The sequence below is a fragment of the Sylvia atricapilla genome, chromosome 4 (genome assembly GCF_009819655.1).
Source record: "Sylvia atricapilla isolate bSylAtr1 chromosome 4, bSylAtr1.pri, whole genome shotgun sequence".
NCBI lineage: Eukaryota > Metazoa > Chordata > Aves > Passeriformes > Sylviidae > Sylvia > Sylvia atricapilla.
Window position 1 is genome coordinate 58,123,428 of NC_089143.1, and position 26,862 is coordinate 58,150,289.

General features: G+C 43.4%; 1 protein-coding gene across 1 annotated transcript; it reads right to left on the reverse strand.

The window, feature by feature from the left end:
- Nucleotides 1-5,876: 5,876 nt before the first annotated feature.
- On the reverse strand, nt 5,877-26,862 carry KLHL8 (kelch like family member 8). Its single transcript, XM_066318011.1, has 10 exons — nt 26,831-26,862; nt 19,170-19,473; nt 15,978-16,526; nt 13,683-13,869; nt 12,835-12,978; nt 11,551-11,662; nt 9,738-9,906; nt 9,044-9,203; nt 7,848-8,049; nt 5,877-7,446 (listed from the first exon to the last, which is right to left on the reverse strand). The coding sequence occupies exons 2-10, from the start codon at nt 19,392-19,394 to the stop codon at nt 7,323-7,325; spliced, it is 1,872 nt and encodes a 623-aa protein (XP_066174108.1). The 5' UTR covers nt 19,395-19,473; nt 26,831-26,862; the 3' UTR covers nt 5,877-7,322.

A 26,862-nucleotide genomic window follows, 5' to 3' on the forward strand; every position in this document is an offset into this window, starting at 1 on the left:
GGCTTCTTGTGACCTTTTTTTTTTTTTTTTCATTAATTCCACTTCAATACGAATTTATTTAGTCATCCCCCAGTTTGTTTCCTCTTAGGGTGTTGTGAACGTTATGATAAATAGAACTGTTTGGTGGTGTTTTCTTTGCTTACAGGCCACCACTCTATTTCTGGAAATTCTGTGGCTCTGACTTTACTGAATTTATTGTACCAATAGGTTCGGTTCTTTAAAATTTTTGAAGAGGCCAGTTATTCACTTTTAGAATAATGATTGCAACAAAACTGCTAACACTTTGTGCTTAAAATCTTAGCCAGAAGAAAAGTTGGTGAGTCATGCTGAAGTCTGCACTTCATTAGAATGGTCTAAACGTGGTGGAATTGGGTCTGTTGGCAAACAACCACAAAGTCCGAACAGGAAACGTGACAGTTTGGGAAACAACCCCTTCTCTCTCACACTCAGCTGTGGTAAAAGCAGAGATGGTTGTGACTGGAGTGGAAGGAGCTGGTGCTGTCTCCAGCTGTGCACAGCTGTAGTTAGCAACCCTCACTCTGCCCTGGGCCAGTCAAACAGTGCCATGCACAAGTGATCCCTACAGTGTCCCTTCCTGGTGCTGTATCTGGCATCTGCTGACTGAGATGCCATCATCTAATGTAGCATAATTTTGGAATTTGCTAGGAAGACAAACAAACCAAAAGGGAGCCCAGTTTAAGAACACAAATCTAAAAGGGCAGCAGTTTTGTGTAGAAAGAAATGATGAAAAGTCAGTTTTGCTGAGGAGTCCCAGAGGCAGCACAGTTCTTACTGGCATAGGACATGTGTTTGTGCCTGATGTGTAAATACCTGCTGAGAACAGGCTCAGTAACCACACTTGGCTATTCAAAAAGTCCAATCTGATAATGTGAAGCACCATTAACAGCCAGACCACACCATGTCACGCCTTGAATTGTCCTGGCAGCCCTCGAAGAAATCTGTTTAACTGCTTAAACTTGGCATACCCTAAAGAAAAATGCTTCAGTGCTGAAGCCTTTCTTTAAAAGCATCCATTTTCACCAAAAAAACCCCAACCAAATACTATAAAAAAACCCCAAAGGAAAACATGAGTACTTGTTTTAAACTAGGCTAAATAAAAACTTTTAGAGTGAACAGAAGGGAAAGGTTTATTAATTAGTTAAGCAGCACTTCATTTGTAATGACTTGTCATGTGTCCACATGCAGTAAGTGAAAAAAACTAACGTTTACTCTCCCAAATGGCATCTTACAAGTTAGAAAAAACCTGTTTGTTTTCAATAAGTAGGTAAAACAAGCAAAATGTTTTACTTGTAGATGATTCAAGTGTTTTCCCAGTGTCATCTGGAAAAAAAAAAAGCTGCCTTTTCATTAAGTATTTGCCTGTATTTTGATGTTATTGTCAAGCAAACAAGTAGGTTATTACTGTACAATATGGGAAAGCAGTCATTATTATTGTTCTGAAGTGCTAGAATCTGTTTAAGAACGTTTGAAAGCACCTAAAGCATATTATTTTTCCAGTGTGGCTTTACAATATAGTTTTTCATTCTCACTGACCACGTGCCATGCTCTCCTTGCACACAGCTGCAATTACAGCCTTGCCTGTGACAGCCTACTGTCCCTATGGCTTGGGGTGCTCTGTAAAGTTTGAGAAAACGCTGTCTGCCACCTTAAAAATTACACCCAAGCACACAGAAAGCCCTAACAAAGCAGAACCCCCCCTTATGCACGTTTACTATAAACTAGAAAACACCAAGCATCAGATTCATTGGGACAGAGGTCCCAAGTCTGCTGTGAAATATCTTAAGTCAATAGCAGAAAGAGGCACTTGGAGAAAGGATTAATCTTTCCTTATGGCAGACTGCTGAAGTAGACCAGATAAAATATTTCTAAAACAGCTTATTTCTCCTTAGTGTGAATGCAGTGAAGCTATTGCATTTATCTAATAAAACATGGGTCTAATTTAGGCAAAACTCCATGGCAGGAGACCCAAAAGAGAGCAGGAGAATTTGAATTAATCTGACATAAAGCAGGAGGCATGGTTCTCTCCTTTAATTTCATGTCATATACACACCAATCACTTTTTAAAAAATGTTTTCTCTATTCCTCCTTTTGTTCCAGAGTGTTCTGCTGAGGAAAGCCAAGTGATGTGACCAAGAGCCGGCCTGACCTCAGACACTGAATGACACAGAATTTCCTGTGTCCCAGACTGGAACCCCAGTGCCTTAACTGGGTGTCCAGGATGTAAATAGTTTTAAGTTTTCTGTTCTTTTGAAACCTTACAAACGGTTAAACGGTTTTGTTTTGGTTTTTGTTTGTTTGTTTGTTGGTTGGGTTTTTTGTTTGTTTTTTTTTTTTTATTTATTGTTCAATGCAGAGATCCTGCTATGTTTGTTTGTTTTAAATACAGTTGTAAGTTCTTTTGGTTACCCCTGGAAAATATTGTGGGTTTTGAGGGTAATGCTTTTCTGCCTAACAAAAAAAGAGATGGTGGTGGTACCTGCCTTTAAAATGACCACATGCAATGAATTGTCTGAATGGCCCCATGTGCTGATGGTCTATAAACTTGTCTATAATAACTTACTGGACAATATTCACACCTATTGCCGACAAGGAAATCTGCACTGAGACTGTGTTTCTGAGGGTCTTGCTCAGTTTGTCTTGCCAGACACAAGTTTGGGGGGCAAATTGACACCCAGAGTGTGGCTGGAAACAGTTCTGCCTATCTTCTGTGCTGGAGGAATGGGACTCAAAGGGGAATTCATCCTTGGACTGATTTTTGGCATGTGGGTTGGTGAGGGTGGAAAACTGCAATGGGTCCCTGGGATTGCTTGGACATTGTTGTGAGTCTGAGAGCTTCCAGGGAGATGAATATCTTCTTATAAAGAAGGGATTAAGTGGCTTAATGTGGAACAGAAGGCACATTTTGCATTTGGATATTTGACCAGTGGGTGTGAATCAGCACCATAGACATGCAGAGGGGTGACTTTTACCGATGCCAAGGGAGATAGCAGTGCCCTGCTCTCCACAGGGCTGTGCTGGCTGTTCCTGTGGCCATGGGCTTTACAGAGCTGTGTGTGCATTTGCAATTTCTCCCAGCACCTCAGTTAGGCGTGCTGATTTGCACTGTCCTTTTTATTTTTTTTCTTTCTTGGAAAATGCATTCATTGTACATGCATAATGTACAAGCAGTTCTTGGCTCGTGTTAAGTCTTGCCTGTCAAGCAACTGTTTCTCACTGGCCCTGCTGCCACTCCCAGGAACAGCCAGAGCTGCAGTTGCCTGCTTAGAGTGTAGTGGCATTAAAATGCCACAAAGTGGCAGCAACACCAGCCTCGCAGGCTGAGCCAAGGAGGAATTACAAATGCGAATTTCATCTGGCTGCCCGTGCTTTATTTGCTACTAGTTCCAGTAGAGAAAACGTGCAAAGCTTTAGCAAATAAATACAGGTGTGGTAAAAGCAGCCAGCAAAAAAAATTAAGCGGAGTATCTGGAACAGAATACTTGGGTTTGCAAAACTCTGCACTGCAGTGATGCTGAAAATAGTTCCAAGAACTGTTTCAGCCTAAATAAGGAGAGAAAGCCCCATTTGATTGTGGGAACAAATTAGAGTTAATAATTTCCCAGTAATTTGTTCTAATTAAGCCTGAATGGGCTAATGGGCTGAATTTTTAGCACCTGTTGACAACTTGTTTGTGAAATAAATCTCAGTCTCATTTGATGTGGGAGCCACAGTCCCATCACACAGGATCCTGCTGAGCATCCTGCAGCTGTCCCAGCAGACACAGCAAGCAAGGTGCTGCTTCTTGTTCTCATCCTGGTTCGGGGCAATTAGGTTGGGCTGGAGTTGGGAAACCCTGTAGTCAGTGTTGCATTCCCAGCACCTTGATTTTATCTTTGACAAACCTTTAAATACTCAGGAATTTCCCTGGGTTGGTGGGGCATGACTCTATTCCTCAGTGATTGCTGTTTGTAGAATTTTTTTTGCTTCTTGATGTGTGTATCATGCAGCTTGTTCCCAACCCCTAGAAGAGATGGAAACACTCCACAATGAAAATGTTGCTGCAAGTGGAGGTAAGGACACCGAATGAGCTCCTGCAGCCAGGACATAGGAAGGCACCCTGACCTTAAGTAACTGCACACAGAAAGTTCATGGCAGCAAAATGATCTCATAGAATCTGGTGCCTCAATAGCCTTAGAACTGCTGCACTGCTGAATGCAGTGAGAAAGAGGCAGCTCACCCAAGTGCTGGTTTCAGAATCTGCTGCTAGCCCTGCTGTTTAATTAGCCTCCCACTTCTCTGTGAGAGTCTTACCAGATCACAGGCAAGGTCTCCTTGGTTATGATGAATAAATTGTTTCTGACATGTTCAGTCTGCCCTAGGGGTGTAGTCTGTTAACCCTACAAGGGTTACCAGCACTGACACTACAGTAGGTGCTCCCAAATCCCACGGCATCTGAGAGATCCTGGAGACAAGGCAGGGTGTCCCTCCTGGTTCGGGATCATTGCTGCCTCCTGCTGCTTCTCCCGTGCATCATCCCCAGGTCACTGGCTGATGCCTGTTGGTTGTGTTGATAAACACGCGGTGTGAGCAGAGCTCTCTGCCAGGGCAAGCCCCGTTTTCTCCAGGGCTGCATCCCCCCCTGCAGGCAGGCGTTTCTAATCGAAACCATTTTCAGACAGGAGGGAAGTCTGCAGTCTTTCTGATAGGACTGCACATATGTATCTGGTTTGTATTTTAGAATATGCAAGTAACAAATGCTTTGTCTTCTAAAATTTTCTGTTCTTAGCCGAGTATTGTAGCAGGATGTTGAATTCAGAGTTTTTCTTCCAGCATGACTATGGGGAATAAGACTCCATTGGGAAAGAGGAGTATTAAATAGTATTTGAAGCTGGGAAGAGTGTAACCAAATGGACTGCAATCTCCTTTGAATATAAATAAGTAAGGTGAGGAAGATAGGGCCTCCTGCCACTGTATGGCTGCTCTGTTCTGTAGCATGGAGTGGGGGGGAATATTCCTTTGTCATCACTGTCCCCTTGCCAGGACAGGTGTTGAATCACAACGGCTTTATGTGCAGGTAGGTCACTGCAGTTTGTCACCATAGTAATCCTGTATTTTTATTTCTTGCTCTACTTTGTCGTCATTAGCACATTTTGAGCAATAGCGATTCTAAAACCAGTTCTGTACAAAATATATTTAGCTCTGGTGCCATCCAAGATTAACAGTGTGGGACACCTCTTTTCTGGGAACAGGGTTGTTCCCTGTAAACCTGCTTTGCAGTTATCTCACCAGTCCTTAGGGATACATCTCCAGAACCCCTGAAGTGTTGGGGCGGGGGTGTGCATTGAAATACAAATGAGGTGCCTGTTTTAGGATCCTGTTCAGAGCTAGTACCATGTGACTTCCAGCTCTTCCCACACAGCAGAGAATCACAGAGGTTTTGCTGTAGCCTGATTTCCCTGCTGAACACTTCTCCTTTGGTGCCTGGCAGGTGCTGTGGTCAGTGTGGTGCAGGCACGTGAGTCATCCACAGGCTGCACCCACGGGTGTCACCTTCCCACCAAGAGGAGAAATGGATCAGCTGGCAACCTGCACTGCTGGGCTACCTGGTTTCACAGTCACGGTTTTTGTTAGCCGGGACATCCATTTGGTCCCAGATAGGGAAGCTTCATCACTCCTTTCCACCCCTCAGAGTCAGGTCAAGAGTCACGAGGGTAAGCACATCTTTGTGAGGATGGCAGCAGGGTGGTGCAGCCCACGGCAGAAATGCAGGGCTAACAGAAGCTTCCTGTTGAGAAATACTGCAGAAACCAAAAAATACTCAGTGCTGTAATGTTTCCCAGCACCAGTGTGTTCCAGACATACAACAAACAAGGTGCTTTGTAGTACAAATGTTTTATTGCAATGTTTCATTATTTACAGTACTGTTCACTTTGTCCCTGGGTGCTACCAAAGTGAAAAGCCATTTTGGGCAGGAAAGCCAAAGGATGGAAACTCAGCAGAAAAACACAACTGTGCCTCCTCACTCCTGCTTGTCCTGCTTCTTCCCAGTCCTGAATACAGAGAAGTTTGCTGCTCTCCCTGGGCATTTGGAACAACCTGGTAATTGTGAAACTTTGGTCACAAAGGATTTTCAGCTGGTGGTCTGTTCAAGGTGATGCAGGAACAGGAATCTGCAGTCTTTCCAGCAGGACTTTACTCAGGATTCAGGGTTTGCAATGGCATAACAAGACATCTTTGTATGCAGGGCTGTCATGTTGCTATCTCAATTTTTGATGGAAGTACTGGTTTATTCCAAATTGTCTTTCTTGCTGACTCTCTTTGGTTCATTTAAGGTTTTGAGGTTATTTATCTGCTCTCTTAAAAGAGCAAGTAACTCAAGAATGTTACCAGAGTTGCTACTGGATACTGAAATCAGACAAGTCTTCTAGAGTTGCACCTAAAAAGTTTTACAGAATACCACAAATTTTATTATGCATTTCCATTTTGTATAAAAATGGTGATTCAAACACCACTGAAGCCTACATTTTCACACATTATCCTCTCAAAATAGGACAAATTACACTGATTACTTCAGGAAGGACCTCTCAACAGAAACTCTCCTTTGGAGAGGGGGGTAGTAACTACACATTTTATGGAAGTATTCCAGTGGAAACTGAGGTCAAGATTCTTTCCAGCTTTCTAACAAGTTTATTAGCTCGAGAAAGTACTTTGAACGAGTTTTCAGACAGAATCCCTGCAATTTCCAATGCTGCCAGCACTGCCTTGGGAGGTGAGCAGTGAACTTCTCTGCCTCAGTTATTTCAGTGTGTATCAGGGATGTTGTTACTTCTAAAACTTGAGACACCTTCTGTTACAAAGCTCTTGTGCAACTGGGAAACGTTTAAGACTCCATTCCAGAAAATAAGTTAAATGAAATGGCACTTGAGCCCTCCAGAGAACACGCAGCAAGGCTGTTGGGGGAAGCTCAGCAGCAGTAGGTGCTGCTGCTCTCCTCACCACATGTCTGATTGACAGTTCAATATTGAGTCCTTGCAACAGCTGCCTCAAATGATTCTGAAATTACAGCTTCTCAAAAATGGGATGATTGCAGTTCTTGGCAGGTTTGTTCCCGTGAGTCACACTTTTATTCCTTGTTTTCACAGGATTTTCTGCATCACAGTTGATAGAAAGCCACCAAAAGCTTTGCAGTTGCAGAAGATATCATTTTCACAAAGAAAATGTCCTAGATTTACTCCTTAACCTACCATACAAAACACAGTGTTTAGAAGCTCCGTGGTGCCTCCCTTGTAGCATTCCTTTGGAATTTGGAGGAGGGGCAGAGCTCACATGCAGTCCACAACGTTGCTGGATCCTTGGCCCACATCCCGGATCTGGCTGCTGAGACAGGAGCACACGGCCACGCCCGCCCCCGCCCTGCAGTGTGACACCGAGCCCACCAGCTCCCACCTACGGGAGAAAAGAAAAAGAAGTTCCTGCCCTTTCTGAGCATCCTGGAAGTATTTTCTGTGCCTGAAATTCTATTACACTGCCTAGGCGTTCACTCTGCACAGAAACGCACCCCATTCAGTGCAAGATCGGACTGAAACAAGCAGGAGAATATAGACTGTTACTGAATGAAAGGGTGATGACAAGGGATAGAGAGGAGCAGAGGAGGAGGAGGTGCTTAAATATTTATAAAACTGCCCTAGTGATATAAGCAGCAGTCCTGCATCGATAGTCACAGATATTACTCTATTATTACTAGGAAAAACAGCTAGGATCCTCCTGCACACTGTTTCTATGCTGCTGTGTTTTCATACAGGCAGATTTCCTTGTCTTATTAGGACAAACAAAACATTTGGAATTACCTGTTCACTATGGGATCAAATGCTTCCACTGTATTCAGGTACACATTGCCATTATGACCTCCAACTGCAAAAATTTTTCCCATCAGTGTTGCTATGCCAACACCACCCCTCGGAGTTGTGAGCTCTGCCACGTATTCCCATTTGTTACAGCGTGGGTCAAACCGCTCCACCGAGCTCAGGGGAGAGTTGTCATCAAAGCCACCTGCAAACAACCATCACAGGGTCAGTCTCCAAAGCCACCTGCAAACAACCATCACTTGGCACTCCTGGTGCAGTGGCTATCCAAGACTGGCATTATCAGATCATTCTCAGCATTCAGGGGGTCCTGTCCAGCTCTCTCTTTACTAGAACTTGACAAGCTCCTAAACGTTAATCTAACAGCTCACGCTCTTCTTACTGCACAAGCAGCACCCAGAGCAATAATTTTCTTCTACTCAAGTTGAAATTATTCTAATTTTATTGATTTTTCTCCCTGAGTTCATCATACTTAAAATGAAACAACTTCCCATTTGGAAAACAAAGCAAAAGGATGGTCTCAATCTTGAACTTATTTTTACTTTATGCAAAACACACTCGAGCAGTGTTCTCAAATTACAGCATTGGTGAATATTTGAGTAGGGAAAAAAACTTTTCATATAAGACTCAGTGACACGTTCCTCTTGCTGGGGAAGCTGTCAGAGGAGCATTTTGGTCAAAACCTATTTAAACACTTATGATAATATACAAGTCAGAGCTTTTTAAACTATCACTGTGGCACACCTACCTGGCATCTTCCTCTCTCAGGAAAGCAGGTAAATACAAGGTAGCATACAAGACAAGAAGATGTGGAATAAGTGCAAAAAAAGCTACTGTTGTCTACACTCAGAACACCACTGGAATGCTTTGAAAGCATGTGAACTTAAGAATAGTTTCCTAAAAGGAAACTCAAGAGTAGTGAGTCTTGAGAGGATTTTCTAAAACAGATGTATTGTCCTGAGCAGATCAGCCCTCCTGAAATGTGGGTTTGGAGCTGCTTTTCATTTCCTTGCTAACATACCCTCGTTTAAGCGTGCCCTGGCTGTGCTTGCATTCTTCTGCCCAAGAACACCAAGTACAGGTCAGCTCTATCTGTTCCCAGTTCCTCTAGCAACAACAGCCTCTTCCAAAGCCCAGCACTTGGCAGCAGCAGCACTACAAAATGCCACATCCTTACTCACCCACAACATACAAGCAGCCGTGGAGCTCGCTGACACCGTTCCCAGCCCTTCGCTGACCCATCTCTTTCACTTCTATCCACTTATCCAAGTGGGGATCGTATTTCTCCACACTGGAAAGAGATGCTACACCATCATTGCCACCCACAGCGTAAACGTGGTTCTGGAATACAGTTGTACAAAGATTATTTGTGATTGTAGTTGCCTTTACTCAGCTTTTCATAAGCAGCGTTATAATTATAGGAAAATGTGATATATCCACTTTTATTTAAGAATTCCAACAACAGAGTTAATTACCCAACACAAATGCTATCTCTTCCAGAGAAAGAAGTGCAACAGTTTTGTTGTGTTGCAGCTGTTTTTCAGAGCTGATTCAATCCCAGAGGGATTAAAGTAGAGCATGCATTTGGTTCCTTTAAACATAGTGACCATGACAAACCAGTCAACTGAGTGAGACAGGAAGCGAGAAGGACATGGCTATCTGTCACATGTCATGACTATATGTCATACACAAGGTACTCCTCAAACACTTTGAAACAGCTCAGTTTGCTGTGAGTATTACCCTAAATACGCTCACTTTTTGCCCAGGATTTTAATGCCCAGAGTTGCTCAGGCCCACCAGCTGCATTTTGTCTCAGAGCCTGTGAAAAGCAGGGCTCCCCAGGTGGCCCCAGCCCTGGAGGAAGCAGCGACTCACCACCAGGGCTACGGAGCCGACGCCTCCGCGGGGAGTGTTCATGGAGGCCACGGTGCTCCAGCGGTCCGAGTCGATGTCGTAGCGCTCGGCGTCGCTGAAGCACGTGTTGTCATCCAGGCCCCCGATGGCGTAAATGGGGCCCCCCAGGGACGCCAGGGCGATGCCTCTCCTGGGGACCCACAGCAGCAACACCTCAGTGCCAGGCCTTAACCAGAGGGAGACACACAGCAAGCGCCATGGTACAGGAATGGCGCCTGCTTCGAACCGGGGGGAAAAGAGTAATGGGAATTTTAAAAGTGGCATCCATAGTAAATCATGTCGCTGGCCCTCTGCAAGCCCGTGTCCTTCTGGCTGAATGTCAACTCTAAGGCCAAGTCCTCTGCTCACAGACTTGGATATATGACAATGTCTTAGATATGATTTCTCTATCTCATTAAACCTGAAGAGGAACCAAAACCTGATGGTTTTAGCTGTACCGGTATAAATCACTGCTATCATCTGAGAATGACTGGGGGTGATACTAACACATATTGAAAGGCAAACCTGTGCTGGTTTTAAATAGCTAAACTCTAGCAAGATTTAATTGCAGTTTCTTCCATTCTGGTGTTTTTTAATTAAGTTTTTAAATGGTTGTCAGATTTGCTTCTACTAAATCTACCAATATGAGAGTACAATCAGTACTGTAAAATTACAAGTACTGTCTAGAATGTGAGCATTAAGTTTCTGCTTTAACCACCAAGAGAGGTGATTTACCACATTACTGACAATATTCTTGTCTCACTAAAGAGCACAGGTTCAGAGATACAGAGGCAGGAGCAAGGCAGGCACAATCTTTCTACAGAACAAACATTGTGGCAATATCATGGCCTTATCTTAAACTGCCTCAGCAGATAACGCAGACACCACTTAATGGCGGCAGTTCTTTTCTCCACTAAGTATTCCAAGATCTGAGTGAATGGGAGGAGTGGAGCTGGGAGGTAGCCAAGGCACAGCAGCCTTTTCATTTACCCGGGTACTCAGCAATAAATGTCACAGAAATCTAGGGCTGATTGTTGCTGAGATTATGCCCTGGGGTGGTGGCAGGAGGGAGGAAGTAGAGCCAGCCACTTCTAGCAGTCTGGGTCTTCTACTTTAATTAGGTCACAGCTACAAATAGCTTTTGGACTTAAGCCATACTTGATATTTCACTCCTACTCATACTTGATGCTTTGAAAAACAACAGACAACAAAATGTAATGCAGAATTAGGGACACTGATTTAAGTAACAGCAGAAACAAAAAAATTACAGATCTGTGAGTCTAGTGATTCCTTTAATGAATCTTAAATGTCAAGGCAAAAAAAGTCCTCAAACTGACTTTCAGATTGTGTGCATATGGCCTTTTGTGTGAAAAACATAGGCGACTATTTGTTTCCTGGTGAAGTATTTCACTTTTTTTAAGATTTTAACTATGAAGTATTTCACTTCTCATGTTATGCTGGCAGTTATCTTGCTCATTCTTAAAAAGAGCAAAAACCCCACAGAACCAGTTCATCAGTTCCCAGTTGTTTACTGGGCACATCAGAAAGGCCCTGGATACCAGAATGAAAGCATAGCTGGAGTAGCAGAGGTCCCTGGTCCAAAAGCCAGCTCCTCCAAAATAAGGACAGAAGGGTAATATATTCATAGCATAAAGTTCCAAAATAGGGGAAAGAAATTCCTAGAAATAGAATAGACTGAAAACCCCCTAAAAAGGCAGGACAGACAGAATGTTTTTAAGCATCAGCAAGAAACAGCACATCACAGACTAGGACTAGGAGCATGGGACACATATACCTCTTTGTGTTCATTGATGCCTTCATCATCCACTTGTTTGTGAGAGGATCAAATACTTCCATGCTTCCCAAGTGTTCATTTCCATCATGTCCACCTACTGCATAGACTTTACCTGAACACAGAGACATCTTTTGATACAGAGACTGCTTGGCAACATTTCAGCTTTCATTTATAAAATATCCCTGCCTATGTGGAGACAAAGAGGTCAAATAAAGGTTAAAGTTTTTAAATGTTTTCATATCAGCGTTTTATATGCTGTACTCATGCAGGAATCTGTTCTAATGTGAACTTTTACACAAAGCTTGAGGTTATGTAGACAAAAATGTCTTCCCGTTATTTAAGTACTGCAGGTCCAATCAGTTTGGACACATGTACCAGTCTCTGCAGATTTTCTATGGAGAAAAATAATCTCTGTTCTGCTGCAGCAACAGAGGGGCTGCCACATAAAAGAGAAGCATGCATTATTGGTGCTAAGCTGCTCTGAACTGCACAGACCTGTTTTCAGAAGATGAAGACCCAAAAATAAAGCTGTCTGCTCTTGGAATTGTTATGGTCTTGGTAACTTTCCAGGATGGATTTAAATAGGAAGGGAGCCAGTATGAGTACTAGCAAATTCTGAGTGACTGCTGTGTAAGGCCATTTCTTTTATAATGGATTTTTAAAAAGTAAATCACCTATTTAATACAAGAGGCTACATACAGTTCAGTTGGGTTGGGAGGAACCTTTAAAGGTCATCTAGTCCAGCCCCTCTGCAATAAGCAGGAACATTCTCATTTTCAGGTTGCTCAGAGCACCACCCAGTCAGACCTTGAACACTTCCAGAGACGGGACATTTACCACCTCTCTGGGCAACATGTTCCAGGTTTTCACCAACCTCACAGTAAGAAAAACCTTCTGCTTCATACCTAGTCTAAATCTACCCTCTTTTAGTTTAAAACCACTACCTCTTGTCCTGTTACAACAGACCCCACTAAAAAGCCTGTCTTCATCTTTCTGGTAAGCTCCCTTTAAAGTACAGAAAGGCCACAACAGGATCTCCATGGAGCCTTCCCAAGTCTGAATAGCCCAACTGTGTCAGTTCCCAGTAATGTCTTTTCCATAAGCACAGTCTCAGACTGGCTCAGGACAAAACACTCCTTCAAGGGGGAGAAACTTTACTAAACTGAAGACTATCCAACAATTAAGCAATGAGTTTACTTCTTGTACAGCTGGTAGAAGTACCAACTCAGCAAAAGGAGCAAACAAGTGCCTTTTGCCTGGGGTTGCTTGAATAGTGTTACTGACCTCCCACGGAGATCACACCCACGTGCCTCCTCCTGCTGTTCATTTCGGGGCCGAAGAACCAGCTGTTCCTACTGATGGAGTAACACTCGATGCTGCGGAAGGGGTCACCCGATCCACCTCTGCCACCGACACAGAACAGCACACCTGCAGAACACACAACAGGTTTCCAGAGAACTAGCAGGAGGATGGGCAGAAACAGCTGTATAGCAGAGCAAACTGAAAATTACGTAGTTCAGGGAAGTTGTATTTCACTTCAAGGAGCACAGTCATTGCCCTTCATAACTGGATACTGGATTTTGGCCTTTGCTTGACATGCTGCTATGGCAATCAGCTATCTATGCTGTTGTAAAAACAATGCATATTTTAAATATGCTTTTTGTGATTTGGCTTAAGGCAATAAACCCACTGTTCGTTAAATATAATGATGTAGAAATTATGATCTGTGGTCAACATTCATCACTCACTTTTGGTGAAGGTTAGTCAAAGACTTCAGAAGTCAGCTCAACCTTCAATGCCAAAAAATAACTGTCCACTGTTTTCAGTACAGCTTTGAACAGATTCCCTGGTCATAACACACATAACAGCTCTGGCTTTAATACAGATAGAGCCAATCAGGATAAATTATTAGTGCTTTAAAGAAAGAAAATGACTGCTAAAGTTCTGCTAGGAAAATGCAGCACATCACCGAAATACCAGAGAAGTACATAATGGCTTTCCCCATTTCGCATTAAGTCATGAACAGCCCTCGATATCAAGCTATACCTGCCTGATATCAAGACACCTGCACAGATGTGCTGCCTTTTCTTCACACCACTCCCTACTGGGTAACCAGACACACATTTAATTACCAGCAGTCTGCTTCCTTGGTGTTGTGCGAATGGAGTACTCAAAGTCAGGCACTGCCCTGCTGCTCAGGTGAAGGTGGTAGTTCCTTGCTTCATCCAGCAAATCCCTACATTTTAGATTCTGCTTGACAATCTCTTCCTTTGCCACAACACCCATAAGGAAGCAAATGGGCAAGAGAGGCAGCCGTACCTGACACAGAAATGAACAGAGTTGGAGACAGTGGCTGAACTGCGGAGTGTCACCATGCAGCACTGCGCATGCACCGGCCGGCAGCTCCGGAGCAGCCGGCAGCCCCACGCTCCTCACTAAGGACAGCAGCTCTCAGAGTTGCTCCACACAACAGCAACATCAACAGCTCTTTTCGGTGGTATTGTTTGCTACAACCGTTTGCATTTCAGCCACAGTGGAGAAGTGTCCCTTGGCCCAGGCTGTGCTGAGGAAGGAGACAAGCTGCTGCCCATGCTGTGTGCACACCTGCCCGGCGTGATGCAGGCAGCACCTGTGGCTTTACCAGGGCTTTATCAGGTTACTCTGCTGTTGGGTGTCAATCTCCAGCCCACTGCTACACCAGTATAAGAGGGTTTGTGCTAAAATGGTTCCTTTTCTTTGGGTGGCAAGTCAAAAAGGAAACACTTAGTCACCGTGAACTAAGTGTCCGTGAAGGAGGTACTGCTAGTGCAGCAACACCTTTCTCTAAGGCAGACTGGACAGACTTCAAGCTTAAAAAAAAGTAATAAATAAGGGGAGCTAATTGTTTCTTCTCTAAATCTTTCCTGCCATTTATTTCAGCAAACCTTTCATCCTCCTTTGTAAGACACAGCGCAGAATAAAAAGTACAATCAGAGGCAAAGGTGGGACATATGTTAGTGAGGGGAACTGAAGCAAATCTCCACCTGACTTCCTAAGGTTTGGAGTCAACATAGTCAAGCAGCTCTCAGCTGGCTCACAGCAATGGTGCAGAAGTCCAGTAGCTCCAGTGCTTCTCAGAGCAGCAGGACGGGGCTGTTACAGCACTGTCTTGAAGCAAGAATGTGTCTCTCTCTACTTGCTCTTCCTCACGTCCTGCTTTCAGTCCCACTTCTTCCTTTATTTTGGCCCAGCTTATTTGAGGCTACTTTAAAGGACCACTGTAGCCCTGCTGACAAGCCCCTAAGGTTAGTGATGTGGTAAGAACTCCAGGCTGTTAAATTCAGAACCTCATTATAACAGTGAAACCCATCAGGCTGAATATGACATGGATAATCACTGTCTAGAAGTCCAGGCATGTTTTATGCTAGCAGTAGCGTCCAAGTCAACTGATGACTCCATATGCTCTGGCAAATAACCCAGATTTACAAGAAGGGTTTTACTTTTTCTTTGCGTAAATCTGGTGTCTGGTTTCCACCACCAGAATAAAAATAGTAATCTCATCTGCTAGCCCAACTGAGCAATAAATATAAATTTCTTTTAAAAAATCTTTAATTATATTATATAGTAATCTAAGTATAGCACAATAATGAAGGGCTTTTTGTACCAAAAACTTCGTGCTAGTCTAGATGAAACGGAAGGTTTTTGGAAGACAGCTAATAGACCATTGTGATCTTTTCCTAGGAAATGTGAAAAATTATTCATTAAGACAATGACAGCAGCATCTCAGTGGATCTCTCCTTATTCACATAGTGTCAGTATTATCAATTCAGCCAAATGCAAAATAATCAAGTTGGAGTTTAGTGACAACTACAACAGCACAGCCAATCCTACCTTTAAGACACATGGAATGTTTTGCAGCACATGGCATGCAAATCCTTCTCAGTACAGGCTCTCCACACCTGTCTCAAATACTGTGACACAACTTGATGTGACACATCTCTCTGAGTTTCCCTTCCCAGCCATGTAAGAAAACTCAACAGCTTTTCCTCCTTTCTTGAATACAAATATATAACAGCAAGAGCAGCGAGCATATCAGACTGTAGGAGTGGCAAGCCAAGTGAAGTGATGGCTTTATATTCCCTCTGTTTTGTGTCAGTTTAAAACATTTCTGCTCAACCACAGATGTGGCTTATTGTCGGTTCCCCACCTCCCAGACACGAGCAAAAAGTGAGTACTCTTCTCTCCACAGGAACAGGAGAACATCACTTCTCCCTGATATTTAGGAACTCTAACTTGCTTCCACTGTCGACTCCAAACCCTGAATACTGGCTGAGGCACCAAAAGCTAAGAACATTTTTCACCTTGAGATGTACCCAAGTACAAAGAGCTGAGTATTACACAACTAAACCAGTGATGAGACAGGCACTAGGTGCCTCGGCCTGCCCTACCTGTGCAAGGATCTCATCCAGCCACGTAGCATGATGCTGCGGATTGGCCAGCAGCCACTTGATAGCAGCATTGTAAACTTGCTTTTCATTCTCAATATTCAGGTCACTGGAGGACAGGAGTTTATGGAGGTGCTGCGGTGACACGCTCACGAAGTCCTCGCACTCCATCACTTCTGTGAAATGCTCACAAGCAAACTGATCGGCCATGTCCATCAGGTCGATGCGGTTGTGGCTCTCGGCGAAGGCCCTGACTGCCAGGCAGTTGGAGGGGTGGAAGTGCAGCTTCATGTACTCACAGCAGGCCTTCGCCACCAGTTCCACCTGCAGGATGCAGGCGGCGTAGAGCAGGGGCTGCACGTTGTCCACCGTCAGCGTCAGCCGCGAGCAGTACGCGAACTTCACCAGGTCCTCGATGGCGTCGCCGTCAAAGTCCCGGATCTCGATCAGCTTCTGCTTGGCCTCAGCCATCTCCGAAAGAAACATGGCGCGGAAGTACGGGATGACGCAAGCCAGCACCAGTTTGTGGCAGGAGATTAGCTTGGAACCAACCTGAAAGAGGAGAGAACAAAACCCCCAATGTTTTATACTGGAATGTCAGTTTTGGCTGTGAAAGCAGGAACAGTGAAGCTGATTACTTCAGCTTCAGAATTCTAGACTCCATGTGTTTTGTCTGTGTTTTGTCCACACAAATTAACCCCATCTGTCCTGTACTTCTGACATTACATCCAAGTATCCCAAGGAATTCTAAGCTGTAGCTTGGCCATGAGAGTGGAGCAAAGCTGTCACAGAAGGAAACAACAGCACTTATGCACTGAACTTGCCTTTCTTTAGAACCCTTATGAAGCATCCTTCAAAATATCCTAGATTCACCTTGGAGACAGGAGGAGACTTCTAGACACTTGTTTTATATATACTCAGACACTTTAAGGGGGGGAATAGAAACACATTTTTAGACTATTTCAGATTTCTGGAGTTTTACTACTGTCAAGGAATTGATGTATTGAAGCAAATTTATGTAAAAAACTTAAAATAACAGCTATTTCAGGGCTTACCAGAAGTTACTAATCACTTCAATATTTCAGAGCTTTTACCCACAAATGACAGTGTACTCCCCATAAAGAAAAGGTATTTCTCAAAAATTCTGATCAGAAAACGTAAAATAAGCTTTTCACGTACAAAATTCTAGCATTCCACTACATTAAAAAAAATCACTTAAGTATTGAAGGTAAATGAACAATCTACTGTTTATTTGTGTTCCAAGAGTGCTTTCTTACAGCCTTTGTCACTCTGCACTAACATGAAGCGATGGCTGGCTGACATAAGCAGCCAGTTTCCCTGACAGACCCAAATTACTTGCTTATTTTCAGATGAAAGTGTTACAGAGAGCTGTGCTGCACTTAAAGCATAAAAAAAACCCTAAATTACACAGGATATTTTTGATTTTTTCTAGCTCTGATTCCATACTCAATTGCTCTATTTTTTCAAAGAGTATGATGAACAGAAGTATAACCCATCAGGTGAGCACTGAATTGAGTACAGAAAGCAAACACATAAGCAAGAGAATGCCAATTAAAAAAGAGGAAAAGATGGATGGTTCAGTGTGATTACCTCAGATCATCCCAGAAGGAACAATTCAGACTTACCAAATGAACAAAAAGCAAACCACCAGGAGAAAAGCAGATGGTATTGATCTGCCACTCTCCACCTTCTAACAGCCTTCTCAGGCTGTTCATATGACAGCAGCAGGAGAGTAGGTGAAATTCCAGGATTTAACTCCTTGGAGCAGAGGGAGTCTTCCTGTGTGCTCCCACGGCTTATCACTCTTACAGCATCAGCACTCCAACTAACCACAGTAGTGATACAGAAAGATGCTACCTTTCTGCTCTATCAGGGAAAGTTCTTACCTTTTTACTCTATTCTTACCCTCTTACACTTTTATTCTGCCCATCATCCCACTCTCTAATTAAACCTTTCTTTTGAATTAAGTGGCTTTACTATGTTACCCAAATCTGCTTAATTTTAAATTACAGAATGGTTTGGGTTGGAAGGGACCTTAAAGGTCATCTCATTCCACTCTCTGCCATGGGCAGGGACACCTTCCACCATGTTCTTGCTATTTTAAAAACAGAGTTCCCGTCTAGTTACTAACTATCATATTTTAAGAGCCAGCAGTTAAAACAATAATTGGCCTGAGGACAGCAATGCCAGAATTGCTCACTAACTCAGGTCACACACAAAAGCAAAAGATACGTTTAACTATGTTTATAAAGTAAGACTTTCTGCCTTTTTTTTTTTTTTTTTTTTTTGCAAGGGGAGGTGGAAAGAAAGGAAGGTAAAGAATCAGGCAACAAGAAAAGGGATGAGGAGGGTTGGTAACACCAGGGACATACATCTGTCAAGGATTTTCCCTGTTTATATCTAACAGTCAAAGTAGGTTAACAACTTCTAAAGACATCTGTCATTTGTTCTTGGCTTAGGAACTGTGTTTCATCATTATTCCTTAAATAACTATCTTGCACTAATAAGTTGTTTAGCTAAAAATACTTAATATTCAAAGGTGCTGACACCCACTTCTATGCATGCTAAGTACAAATTTATTGTGGTGAGGATATAATATACAGCTGAGTTACAAACAAAGCTTTAAAGCAATGCTATGCAAGAATCATAAAATTTGCTTCCTCTCTATTCTTTACTCTTTGATCAGCTATAGAACACAACTGTCTAGGTTTGTTTTTTTTTTTTTTTTTTTCTTTCTCTCTTTGAAGAATGCTGGAAGTTAGATTTGTTTCAGAAATCCTGTTTGCTGAGAAGAATCTAGCAAAACAACACAAAATGCAGACATGGAGGTAAATTTGGGGGTGAAAGTATATTGAGAACAAAGAGGCTACAAGGAGCTGGAATTGCACAGTAATTAGTGACCAACTGTGGGAACTTGCTGAGAAGGTAAGCTGGATGAGGTCAAAGCCATGTACTGCCTCTCTCAGATTGCCAATATTTTAAGTGTTCAAATTTCAGCTGTAAACTTCCTAAATAAGGAAAAAAATAGGAGCATCACTAGAGATGCCACAGATCCAAGAGGTACTCTGTGGCTTCCACATCCCTGCCAATATTCACAGCCACCTCCCAACACACTTATCTGCAGCTTAATCATTTTCAGACTGATACATGCAATGGATATGTGACAAGTATCACCTTCAGTGTAACATCACAGAGCTCTCCAGCTTCAAAGAAGTGAAGAAGAGAGCTGTGAAAATCCTTCCAAGCCTCATTTGCCTCAAACACGAAGACATCCTCATCCCCATCACTGTTGGAAGGCCGAGTTTGCTGCTGCTGCCTTCTTTTTCCTTTTACAAGATGTTTTGCCTGCTCAGGGACCATGGATTCTGAAGCCATTGGCTGTTTCTTCTCTCGCTGCATCAATCTTCGAAAACTCCTGCCAAGATAAAATCCAGCCCATTCAGGAGTTAGGTCCTAAAATTCAGTTCTGTTCATCTTCCTGTTTAAAAACAGACACAGAAAAAAAGAAAATAAGACATTAGGTAATGATAGTACATACCACTTTGATTATGTTACCATACTACCTATGATCTTATTTGGGGAAGGTGAGAGGAGAAGAGACAAAAAAAAAGAGACTCACAGCTAAGAATCCTATGTAGGTACCTTTAGGAAAAGCCATTATTTATTAACTTCTTGTCCACAACAACAACAACAACACGTCTTTTCATTCTTGATAAAGACATGAAAATAAAAGGCAAATATGCACCACAGAATCAGAGAATTGTTTGGGTTGGAAGGGACCTTAAAGATTATACAGTTCCAACCTTTCATTAGACCGAGTTGCTCAGAGCCCCACTCACCCTGGCCTTGAACACTTCCAGGGATGGGGCATCTGCAGCTTGTCTGGACATTTTCCAGTGTCTCACCACCCTCACAGCAAAGAACTTATTCCTAACATCTAATCTAAATCTCTTTTCATTGGAACTATTCCCATTCATCCTATGACCACTTGCCTGTGTCAAAAGTAGCTCTCCCTGGTTTTCATAAACCACCTTTAATGCTGGAAGGTACTCCAGAGTATAGTGAGAAGCATGTTCCTCTTACACTGACTACCTTTGGTTTCAGGGTTTTTTTAGTCAACTTATGATGCACTCATTCTTCATTCTATGCTGAGAGCTGATGACTGCTGTAATTCAGAGATTTCTGCTCATGGACTCTGGTGTCGGAGGAAGCAGACTGGCCAAAAGAACAAAAACCTCTTCTGCAATAAAAATTTAAGTCACATGTCTGGGAGCAGAACCAATTTTCCTTTGGGAGATTTTGAAAGCATCCATGCCTCTTACTAAATTTACAGATCCTCAAGCATCAGTACTGGAGAAAAAGAAGGAAGTGACCTGAGGCAACCATACTTGTTCCTGCTGCAGGTCACAGGGTTGCTGCCAGCTCCACATCCTGTGTGGTGACAGAGCTGATGGCTGCACTGGGCCAGGCAGCTTAAAGTGAGATCAAACAGGGAATATTTGCCTGTGATGCTTTAAGCGAGGTAAGTATTCTTCCTTTAAAAGGTAGGTAAGAGAAAGACCTTAATTCTTCCAAAACTACAAACTAGCTCAAAGACATTCTGGATCATGGGATCTTTATACAGTTTATGGCAATGAATACTTTTCTCTGCTGAAAACTTAGCTTCATTACACCAGGTTTGACAAATTACTTAGATATTTTTCTAGTTCATCGTATTTTGGTTCTGAAATTAATCCTCCATGACTGGGACTCATGTTTAACATGCCCTTGAAAGAGCTCACCGAGATCTGAAGCTGACACTGGGCTTCAGACACAATCTCCTGAGGTTATAAAAATTAACATAGACAAACAAGAGGGAAAAGACTGATGTTGAAATGCTGTACAGAGATGTTGAAAGGCATCATGTGTTATTCATTCACATGATAATGTAGGCAAAATATAGCATCTCTAGCCTACACTTGTAGGGAACTCATAGTTATTTTGGTCTTTGACTGACACTTGCTTCACAATTCCCTGCTCACTCACACCCAGCCATTGCTAGAGTAGAGATGCTGCTCTCACACAGAACTGCCACTGACTGCTAAATGAGAGTTCACAGCTCCCAAGTCATAAGGTTTTTCCATCTGACACATATGCTACATTTATCTTCCTGCTTTAACTGCAGCTGCACACAGACTTTCCTCATCTATTCTGTGTCTCAAGGTAAAAAAGGCTGATGTGTACATTTTACCTATTCTGGATATGCCATTGCAAACAGCAACATAAAACCCATGAGTCTTAAGAAAATATCAGTGCTGTTGGGGTGATTTTTTTTATGCTACAAATGAAGTAAGCAATAATACAAAAGCCAGACATAACTGCTTTTAAGCAATGCTCTTCATCCATATCTCATGCTCATAGCAAATAAAGGTCTTGGAGATGTTCTGAGCTTTTGCCTGTAAGAAAAGAAGTTGAGTGCATACTTGGATTTATATATCTGATACACAGTGAGTACCCACTTGATATTGTAGGGGAAGAAACTAGAAATGACACCAGAGGAGACGAATGGCATTACTCGGGCACACAGCCATAGATAAGAAAATCACATCTGTGAGGGAGTGCCCAATACTGTGATATCAAATATGTGTATGGGAACATGAGTACGAGTCAATTATTGTTCCTCAGGAAAAGAGAATGTTAAAAATTAAATGTTAAAAATTAACATATGTCATATAATGTTCAGAAATATTCAGACAGATACAGACTGACATATTTCAGCTTTTTTCTGATGAGACTTGGTAGCACATAGATTTTTATTCTTCCCCCAAAGTCATCAATTCAGGAGCATCTTGTTTCTGTCATACACCTAGGTCATGCAAATCTTTTTAGACATCTATCCCCAAATACTCCATTGGTCTTAATTACAGCACCTCACAATTTGAGTCTTCAAACCAATTGTCATCTGCTACAGAAAGTACCAGCTGTAGCCATGTTTCATTGGTAGAAAATACTGGCTTGGGCTTATCTTTAGTCATGAGCCTTTTCTGTTCTCAGATTTTAATTGAAAAAGAAATTTATTTTAGTAGCACTTGACTCAAGATACTAAGTTTTGAAAATCCAAAGATCATGAAGGTCAGTATACTTCAACTCCACAAACTAAGATTTACTCCGCAAATCAACAGTAATTCAATAACATTCAGCTACTTGAGGTTAGTTTAGTCCTGAGGATCTTTCCTCTCTAGAACAAAACACTGTCATGGCCATTCAGAACATCAATAACATGCTTCCTTTTTCACCTTGGCAATTCCAGCCTCCATAGTCTAATCTTTTGAAAACATAAAGGGTGTAAGTGACCATCACAGCAAGTGACTGCCTCTAAGGAAACTAAAGGAAGCGCCTCGTTCATAACACCATCTATCATTTCTTGTAAACAGTTACTTGACACTTTCCGTGAAGAAGTAGCCGTCTGAATAAAAAAACCCAGACAAACAAACTCCACACATGTTTACAGCTCACCATCGTTTGTCCAGAGCCAGTCAGCAATTTCCTTGCTCAAGGTAAATATTTAGAAATACTGATGATGTCTGCTGTTCTCGAGAGTGTCTCTGTTCCAGATCCCAAAGTCTGTGTTCTAGTCACCAAGGGACTGAGGATGCCCTCCTAGCTGTTCCTCAAACTTATAAAAGTAAGAAGGGGTGGGAGGCCAGAGCACAAACAGGCTATCTTACAACTGCTCTGATTCAGATAACATCTGAATTCAGTAACATCTCAAAGTGACACGATTTTGATTCACACATTCTAGCTAAATCTTCAACTGAATAAAGTGTAAAATTTCTCAAGTCACACTGAGTACTTATGTTCAGTAGAGACAAAATACCTCCATTTTGAAGCAATAAGGAATTGAAGACAATAGGCAGTGGTAGGACATGAATAACATTGCTCTGTTTCCCCCATCATGAAATCAAATCCCAGGAATCCTGGCTGACAAGCCAATCTGGATGTTGGAGTACACGGCCTCCTTTCCCCCCTGGAGAACCTCAGGAGATGGTGTCCCAGAAAGAAGGGATCATCCTTATTCTTCCTCTGACACATGAAGGAAGACACTTCAGTGATACAAAACAAACAAAACCACAAATGCCACTGTAACAAAACCTGGGCAGTGCTCAGATAAGAGGTACTATGATACTTGTAAATCCAATGCTCCTTATGATCAGTGGTACTGAGGCTGGAAAAAAGATGACAGAAGTGCAGGAGAAATCAAGATACAAATGAAGTTTCCCCAAGTATCCTGTATGTAATTCTGACTACCCAACCCCAAGATGAACAAAATCACATCATGATCTGTTCAAAGAAGGGGTGTTCAGCCTCCCTCGGGAGACAAAAAGGCCTTTTAATTGAAGGAGACAAGAAATTTGCCTTTGTACGTGTGGCTATGTAAAACTAACTCGTGCAACACAGGGCCTGGTGAGTCCCTGTGGGTAATGAAAGGCTCTCACTGCTGCCCACAAGACCAAAACAGCAGAGGCAGCAACAAGATTTTATCCAGTTTAATCGAGAGCAATTGCAGTTGTTGTCTTGTGTTGTGCTAAGAAAACTTGAAGGTTTGGAGAAAGGACAGCTGGCAGAGCTAAGGAAGACACAGAGGGAGAGAAGTGGGAAGGGCAGGAGGCAACTGCACTGCAAAGTGCAGACAAGCAGCAGCTTTGGCAGGGACTGTGCCAGCAGCTGTTTCACTGCTCAGTCTGGCTACAGCTGCACCATCGACAAGGAACACGGAGGGGAAAAGAGTGACAGACAAAACAGTGTAGAAAATCCTCAGTTCTCTCCCATTCTCCCTCCTCATCTTTATTAAATATGATGTGGAAACTTTATGCAAAACTGTTCAGATGCCCACACTAATTAGGTCAAATTAGACAAGGCTGGAAAACATGGGAACATTCGAACTACACACTGTATTACAACCCTAAGCCTACAGCACTTTTCAGCAAAAGTTATTTAACAGAAAGCAAAAAAAAAAAAAAAAAGTCAGAAACCACCCATCTAACTGGTTCAGCTTGTTTAAAACCACCAGGATTGCTTTTGCAGAAACACATAGAAAAGTTTCTTACACAACACTAAATATACAATTTCTAAATCCTTTCAGCATTTCCAAGGTTCTTTGCAGCAAAATGTGACATTATAGTTGTGTGTTACTTGTCACACAGGTAGCTCAGCAACAGTGAAATGGGTATAGCTGCCAGCATCTCTCATCTGTTTGCATAATGAAAACCCCATCACTGCTGCAGGCACACAAGCCCTGAATGAGGACTGCTCTTCCTTGGAAAAATGCAACAGAAAAGTTGTTTTGAAGAGCATGAAAAGCACAGTCAGATAAAATTTCATTTTGGAAATAATTCTTCCTGGCAGTTCCTTCATGCTGTTTTGAGACAGCTTCTTCGCAGCTCCCTTTGATTCAATGCTCAGTGAAGTTCTCCTGAGGTTTAATCCCAGTTTCCATGAAACACCAGAAAGGCCACCTGTCTCCTGGGACTTATTAAACGACAGGTTGACAATTTTGTTCTATTTTGCATCATAAAAAACAAACAAAAACCTCTTTTGCCATGATTTATTTATGCTTCATTTGCTTTTAGTTCAGAACAACCAGCAAGATCTCTCAGAAGTCACAAAACAGCAAAGCAGGGCTCTGCTTTGCAGATACAGGGGGAACTAAGGTGTGGTTTATTTACACAATGTAAACTTGGGAAGACCCAAAAAGCAGAACACGAAATAAAAACCACTGAAAAACAGTGCAGTGGGAGCACAGTGGAGTGCTGACGGATAGATACAAAAATTTAACTAGCCTACTACATTCACAAGAACAAAGAACAGTCCCTTATCAAGGAGAGGCACTATTGTCTCCTCTGACAGATGATATTAAAAATAAAAATAGTTTAATAGTCTCCACAGCAGCATTTAGTCCAGCCATTCCGGGGCAGTATTAACAGAGAGTAAAATTATTTCTTAGTCGTTTGACAGCTTTCTTTATCCTTGACACGTAAATCAAGGCATGGTACCCACCAGAGCATCCCAGAACTGTAGCCAAACAATGCACACACCATGCACACACCAGGCCCTTCCTCCCAGGACTCTCTGCCTTAGCTGCCAACCAACATCACATTCTCTCACTCAGAGCAGAGATTCACAAGACAAACGGCACAAACCATAAAGCGGCATGATCTTCCTTTTGTCCCAGAGCTGCAAGGCTCCTTCAAAATCTGAAATCAGGAGGTACCAGAGGTAACACAAGACAAAAAGGCTTCACAACCCAAGACCCTACAACCACTGCAGGAAATGATTATTACAAAATCTGTTTGGTGAAACCTGCTGGGGAAGACCTAAAGCACTGGCTGATGTGGTACTCTGCTGCCTTGCATCAATTTACTGGCAGCCATTACACAATGATCCTGTCTTCGTGTGACCACACTGATCACATTTGCCTTTACAAACAAACGGCCGACTAGAAAATTAGATGCCAGGCTACTGACATCCTACTGACAACTAATAAAATAAATGAGGTCATGAGCACACTGCAGAAACCCCAGGCATAACCTCACCATGTAACAACACAGTCACACATCTTTCACAGCACAAGAGGTTGCAAGACATTACAGGGGACTCACCTCACACTAACTCAAAAACTTCAGACCGCATTGCTTGAAGGTGGCTGAGCATTTTGCAACTTAACCTCCATTTCCAGCAAAGACATATGAGACGTGTCTGTTGTGGTTTTAATCTGACACCACTCGACGGGCTATTTTACTTCTTGTGGTGCTTCTCTACGGTGTGATTTGTTTCTTGACTATCCTTGCAGAACCCTTTGCAACCAGCACAGAAATCACAGAAAGCCAGGTTTCTCCGAGTTTTGTAACTTTTACAAGTGTAGGATATATAGGGATGACTTAGGCAAAGGAGGAAACACAGATACGCTTCCCAGTTGCCGATAAGCAATTGCCTCGAATTGGAGACGGCAAGGAGAAACCAACCCATGAAAGGAGGAAGGAACGCCAAGCAGGCAGTTTCAAGAGCTCGGGGAGCTGTGACACCCTAAATTCTTATTTATTTGAGAAGAAGCTAGGAACTCCTGAGGCTCTCTCCAGTAGCAATGGGCAATTTCATGCTGTTTTTTTTCTTAACAGAAATATTTGTTTTGGGGTAAGCTGACTACTCGTTATCCTTTGCAAGATGCCGACAGCGAGCCGGCTAAGGCACTCTCTTTGGCTCCGGTCTCCACACGGAGCATCCTGAAACGCGTGGAATCCCGGCTCAGTTAATTTGTAGTCAGCATTTATCTCCTTCTCGGCGATAAGGAGAGCGGGGCGGCTGCCGGGGCTCTCTCGGCAGCACAAGCCCCCGATGCCGAGCCCGGGCACGGTGCGGCCTCTGCGCCCTCCGAGCGCAGCCCAGCCCGGGAGCCATCGGCACCGACCCCACCTTCACTCCCCTCACACCGGCGCTCCTCCGGCTCCGTGCTGCGGCCGCGGGCGAGGAGGGAGCCGGGCCGGCCCCGCGGCCCTCCGGGAACGGCTCCGGGGTGCCCCGGGGGTAGGAGCCCACGGCGGCGCTGCGAGCCGGGGCAGACCGCGGCCCCGCCGCCCCCGGGACACCTGAGCGGAACCCGGGCGGGGGGCGCGTTACATAAGGGCGGGGGGGCCGCCATGGCGGCACGGGCGCGGTACGAGGGCGCGGCACGGCGGGGAAAGGGCGCGGAGCGGGATGGAGCCGTCGGGCCGCGGGGGAGGGAAGGGAGGAGTGAGGCCAGAGCCGGGGTGAGCCCCGCGCTGCCCGCCCGGTGCCCGCCCGCTGCCCGCCCCGCTCACCTGCGCTGCCGCTGCCGCCGCCGCGGGTCCGG

Excerpts from the sequence above, each read along its gene's own strand:
- KLHL8 (XM_066318011.1), bottom strand. The coding sequence starts at position 19,394 with ATGCAGCGAGAGAAGAAACAGCCAATGGCTTCAGAATCCATGGTCCCT. Across the intron at positions 12,979-13,682 it reads ACCAAGGAAGCAGACTGCTG|GTGTGCTGTTCTGTGTCGGT; the intron begins GTAATTAAATGT and ends TGTGTTCTGCAG. Across the intron at positions 8,050-9,043 it reads CGGCTGCTTGTATGTTGTGG|GTGGCTTTGATGACAACTCT; the intron begins GTGAGTAAGGAT and ends GGTTGTTTGCAG.